This window comes from Rattus norvegicus, chromosome 4 (assembly GCF_036323735.1).
Source record: "Rattus norvegicus strain BN/NHsdMcwi chromosome 4, GRCr8, whole genome shotgun sequence".
In the NCBI taxonomy this organism is placed as follows: Eukaryota; Metazoa; Chordata; class Mammalia; order Rodentia; family Muridae; genus Rattus; species Rattus norvegicus.
In genome coordinates, this window is record NC_086022.1 from 60,273,897 (window position 1) to 60,279,896 (window position 6,000).

Consider the following 6,000-nt stretch of genomic DNA (forward strand, 5'->3'; position numbering starts at 1 on the left):
ACAGATAAAAACTGCCAGCCTTTGTGTCCATTAGAGAAGTACAAATTAAAACCCTAATAAGGGTTAGCAAGACGACTCAGTTGGTGAAGACCCTTACCACCAAACCTGGCAACATACATGGTGGAAAAATCATCTCCCACAAGTTGTCTTCTTACCTCCACACACAAACCATCAAACGCACACGCACAGGCACACACAGGCACAGGCACACGCACAGGCACACGCACAGGCACACGCCATTTTCTAACTAAACATATGTTTACCATACAACTCAGCCACTGAACTCCCGGGTACCTACCTATTTGACAGAAATGAAGATTAATGTCCACACAAAAGCTGAAATCTTGATTTCTAATAGTCTCAGACTGAAAGCAATCAAAATGTTTTACACTGACTGGATGAGTTAATGAGTGAACAAACTAGTCTTCCCATACTACAGAGTACTAGCCAACAACTAAGGGGTCAACTGCATGTATCACCCTGGGGCGTCTCAAGGACACTATCCTGAGTAGAAAGAGAAAGCCACTGGAAAAGGTCATGCACTGGATGGCTCTATTCCTACAGCATTCTTTTTTTTTTTTTTTTTTTTGATTTTCTTTAAGACTTTCTTTTTTTTTTTTTTTTTCTTTTTTTTTTTTTCGGGGCTGGGGACCGAACCCAGGGCCTTGCGCTCGCTAGGCAAGCGCTCTACCGCTGAACTAAATCCCCAACCCCTCCTACAGCATTCTTAAACTGGCGATACAGAGATGGAAAACATATTTGTGGTTGCCAGGGATGAGGGCAGTATGAGAAGAAAACGGATGTGATTGGGAGGGGTACCATGAGGGAGCTACTGTGGTAATGAAGTTCTTTACTGTAACTGTAGCTCTGTGTATGTGCACATATGTGATGAGATGGCCTAGAACTATACACAAATTGTACAAGCTTAAATACTCTAGTTCTGATGATGTACTTTACTGCACTGTGGAAAGCTGAGGGAAGGGCACACAGACCTCTGCACTATTTTAACACCTCTCTGCAAATCTACAAAAAATAAAGTGTTTTTTTTTTTAAGGCTATCAGAATGAGAAAACAGCTCTTAAAAATTAAAATGGTGGAGGTCTGGGAGATATCCTAGAAAAATGATGGCTGAGCAAGCACGAGGACCTGACTTCGATTCCCAGAACCCATGTGGAAAAGCTGGGATGATACCCCAGTGCTAAAGAGGGAGAGATAGATGGATCCCCGAGGTGTGTGGTCAGCCAGCCTAGCCCAGTGCTGAATCCCAAGCTGGTGAGAAACTCTATCTCAAAAACAAACAACAAACAACCCAGGGTAAACAGCATCTGAGGGGCATATCTGAAGTTGCTGACCTACACATATACAAATACACATATACACGGATCCTGTACATGTACCCATACACATACAACTCACACACATATACACACACTCGCACACAGCAGAAATTACAATCAATACAAAAATTAGAAAATAAAGTGCGCTCGCTCTCTCTCTCTCTCTCTCTCTCTCTCTCCCTTCCTCCCTCCCTCTTCAAGGCAGGGCTTCTTGGTGTAGCCTTGGCTGTCCTGGAACTCACACTGTAGATCAGGTTTGGATTAAAGGCGTAAGCCACCACCCAACATAAACTTAAATTTCTTAAAGCAGAAAGACAAAATTAGAAAGACAGGAGATAGAAGTGGGGTGGGGGTGGGGGATCAGAACCAGTTTCCATGGGTATAATATTAAAACATTGAACCCAAGAAAGAGGGTGGACAAAATGAAGTCAGCAGTAAAATAACTCAAGAAAAGATTTACAGAGTGGAAAGATACAAGTTCCTGGTGTCTACCAAAGTGAATGAGAACAGGCCATAACAAGGAATCCTTTTGTGAGAAGTCGTCGTTACACAGGGAACAAGATGAAGCTTCCTGAGAGCAACAAGTCACAAAGGATGGCTTTGGGTTTCTCTACGGACACACTGGCTGCCGGGTCACAGCACAATGTTTTCAAGATGTTGTTTTCCAACCAAGAAGTCTATCCTCAGCCACGCACTCAGGAAAAAAAAAAAAAAGAATGTAGAATAGAGACAGTTTTAGATATGATATTTTGGGTACAAAAATACATATGCATTCTTTCTCAAGAATTCCTGGAAGCTGCCCTCCACTCAAAGAAGGCAGTAAAGACAGCAATTATTTACATCCTTCCTCTCTGACAGACTCTTTTGTCCTATATTTCCGGTTTCATTCGTGAGAGCCAATGGCCCCAGCTGGGGATGGAAGTCCTCTCTCTACCTCAATGCCATCTCTCAAGGGTGATCGTGCTTGACCGTGGGCTTCATACCTAAGGTTTCTCCTTAATTATGTCCCCACTCCCTAGCATCAGTTCAGACTTCTATCAACATAATCGCCTAATCAATGTCTCCGTTCCTTGCCTCGGCCTGCCCAACTCCATCCACCACAGTGTGGTTATAATGCCACCTAAAATGTAAATCTGACCACATGACTAAAACTCCTTAAAAACTTCTTGAGTGCTGACCAATAGGCAGGATAATGGTGTGGCTACCTTTCAACTACCTCACTCACCCCTCATAGGCGTCTAATATTGATATTTTAGTTGCAAAACATAATTTCTAGGGCATAATGTTGGCATGCACACACACACACTGTTAGTAAATACAGTCATTACCTCCCTTTTTGTGAGGAGAGTTTTGGAATTTTCTCCTGGCTAATGTGAAATATACATTAAATTTATATTTCAGCTATCCTGCTGTGCCATCTCAACATTTTAGTGCTCCTGACAAACTTTCTATCCTGCGACCAGCATCTCTCTGTCCCAGACACCCCATCCCTAACTTCTGGTGACCGTTATTCTAATTTCTACTTCACTGAGTTGGACTTTAGATTCCAGATGTATACACAATATTTACACATTACTATCAAGGCTGAATAGTGGAAGTACATGCCTTTAAAATCCAGCATCTATGAGGTAGAGGTAGGTCGATCTCTGTAAGTTTGAGGCCAGCCTGGTCTACATATTGAGTTCCAGGACAACCAGAGCTACATAGCGAGACTGTCTCAGGAAAACAAACAAATAAAACAAAAACAAACAACCAAAAACATAAAATAAAACAGACATTACTATCACGGCACTCCAATACACACGCCACAGTTTCCAAAATCACCAGCCGTTCACCAAGAAATCAGAGACCTACAACTGGTGTTTGATATGAAGGTGCAGAAGGCCCCTCTCAAACTGCCTTTTGTTCTGTAGACTCTCCTACTGGGGCTTGGTAGGAGTTCTAACTCTCCATAGCTTTACATGTGCTGTTCTAGTAAGCAAAGCTCTTCACCTGACCCATGAATGGCCTTGATAGGTTGGGACCTTTCCAGATCAAGAACCTCCCCCCTACTCTCAACTGAGTGCTGTCTTTTCTCTTACATCTCTCTACTCAACTTCAGTTTACAAGTTTCCATCACTAGGCTGAACTCTACCGTAGAGGCTTTGTCGTTCTCTTTGTCGGTCTGGTACTTGTTTGGTAAGAGTCAATACTGGGTGACATTAAACTGCTACAAATGCACAAGAGCACTGAAGGTAAGCCAGGTGCACAAAGTAAAAGGTACCATAGAAAGGGTCCTATTTTGCTCCCTTTGCAATGGCGGCCTGGTCTGGGGTACCCTGACTCTGAGAAGTAATGTGCCCCTTCATCTCCTTCCATGTTTCTGGGGGGTCTTTTATTTTTACTGCTTTTGCAGGTGTCACTCTAGACTGTAAACTCTTTGAAGGCAGGGGCTGTGTCTTTATGTACTTGGCTCCTCCAAGCCTCAAACACTGGGGTCCGGTCGGCCTTCGGAGAGTGAGCACGCCTGGCACCACGGGGTGCCTTTTCACGCAGAGCCTAGACCTGCCCCGCCCCAGGCCCTGCGCTCGGCCCCCTCCTCACGCTGGCCACTTCCCGCCTTCCGGGCGGCGGAAGTGGCCGGCTGTTCGTCCCTGCCCACGTGGCGCCTTTTCCGGTGCGCCCGCCCCCTCCGGCTCTCGGGTCCGGACCTGGCCCTCACCTCAGGATTCCCAATGTGCCTCCGGGCAGACATATTTGCTCCAACCGACCACGCTCGGGGTTCTAGCCTCACGTCTTGCCACTAATCTAGCTTCCTACCCCCCACAGCCCCCGCTCAGCCGCCTCCCTGTAACCTCTCTTCCGATTGGCCTGGCTGCCCAGGTCAGCCAATAGAGGCTCCGTTTACTGCCTCGGCCCGAGCGAGGGAGAGCGAGAAGCCGCTCAATGGTTGCCAAGGGCAACGCGGGACGCCCGCTAGCGCAGCTTGAATCCTGGCGGCCAGCTCCTGCCTGAGCGCGGGAAGAAAGGGGGGGGAGGGGGAGCTGGCGCCTGCGCAGACCTGAGAAGAAGGGTCTGGCCTCAGGCTGGAGAGAGAAACACAAATTCATTACAGGTCGCCCCTACCTCTTTGTAAAGCCATTCTAACCAAACATCTGGGCTACTACTTCTGTGACAGAGGAAATGATTTGGGCCCTGGTTGTTCAACTGGAACGAAGAGTACATAGTTTATTATGTTCGTGTTTTAAGTTATTATGCACATTATGCAAAATATCATGGGTAAACACAGTAATTATTGTTGCTCTAAAAGCTTTTAGTCTAGCTAAAGAACGGCAGCCTTAATTGCAAAGAGCGCACACCGTTCAGCGGCTCATCATTCATTTAACAAGTATTTAATAAGCACCTTATGAGGAAAGCTGCAGTACGTTTTGTGGAGGATGGGAAAGATGACTAAAATCCGATCCCGTTGTCATGGAAACCATTGTGACTCCTGCCACCAACCACCACCTGTTCTCATTCCAGATTTGAAAATTAAGTCCTAGCACCTTTACAAAACAATTACCCACACAGTTTGACTCGGTTCCTAAATGTCCCACCAAATCCATCCAAATTATTATTTCCTTTTACAGGGAAGGAACAGCACAGTAGCCCTTTGTCCTTTGCTCTAAGTCGTTTTTTCCAGGAATAGAGAAAGGTTACATAGGTTTGTTCATACTGGCTAGCTCCGTGTGAAGGACAGCGTCCATGTGAACTATGGCAGGGTCTATGCAGATGACCCACTCAACAACGTGGCCTCCCATACCCTGACCTCTTAGCTACTTCAGGAACCTGCTCTTAGGGCCTTATCTTGGATCAAGTCATCCAGACTGGACCTCCAGGATCATAGACTATTGTTATAATGTCCCCTTGTACTGTGTCTAGTCTTTAATACCTATCAAGGTTTGTCTAAAGTTCCTGTGTGATGGCTAGTCTTAAACCCTTCTAACATTCCCACTACTAGAATAAAGGACTGGGGACTGCAAAAAGAAAGAAGGGAGTAGGTAGGAAGATAGTTATCAGATCTTTGCATAGGGGGCACCTGTGCATCTTGGAGTTGGAATAAATGTAAGTTGAATTTTTTCAAATCCTATTTTAAATGATGGTTCGTAAATGCTTTAACCTTCCTCATAACCCATCACCCACCGGGGGTAGTAGAAAAGAAAGGATACGGCAAAAATGGACCTGTTTAGAAAGGTTCTTTGGAGCAACTCAGTGTTGTCTGGAAATCAGTTCACAGGTCAGCAGGTAGCAGCAGCTTGATCCAGTTGCAAACACCTCACAGACACACCAGGAGTCCAGGTCGGTAGACTTGGGTTAGCAACAGCGGTGACAAGACATAGCAGAGACAGCCAGGCCTCAGCCTCTGTTCGAGTAAGTAGGAGGGACCAGCAGGAACACCAGCAGGAGAAGCTCTCAGTCGTGCCTCTCTCAGGGAATCGAAGATCAGTGAAGACGCAAGGCCCACAAGCGTTGCACAGCGAGCTGACACGGTAAGCCAAGCTCTGTCTCCGTCACTCTGTGGAGTCCTATTTATACCCTCCAGACATCACGTGTCCTCCACATGCCTCACCTCAGCACGGCTCTTGCCTCTCAGCCCATGCATCCCATCAGCCCCGAGTCCTTGGAAGCTGCAACAAACGGCAGC

At 46.1% G+C, this 6,000-nt stretch overlaps 1 protein-coding gene across 2 annotated transcripts in view; it reads right to left on the reverse strand.

Annotated features, from left to right (window-relative positions):
• Cep41 (centrosomal protein 41) overlaps positions 1 to 5,774 on the reverse strand; it is a 41,069-nt gene extending 35,295 nt beyond the window's left edge. The window contains exon 1 of one of the 2 annotated variants that reach the window (XM_039108120.2): positions 5,538 to 5,774. Coding sequence is in view for 1 of the 2 variants with exons in the window: in NM_001415927.1 (NP_001402856.1) it covers positions 4,039 to 4,071 (33 nt within the window). In the remaining variant the exon portion in view is untranslated. Of the gene's footprint in view, positions 1 to 4,038; positions 4,127 to 5,537 lie in introns of those variants that run through there. The other variant, NM_001415927.1, reaches the window with a different exon arrangement.
• Positions 5,775 to 6,000: the final 226 nt, after the last annotated feature.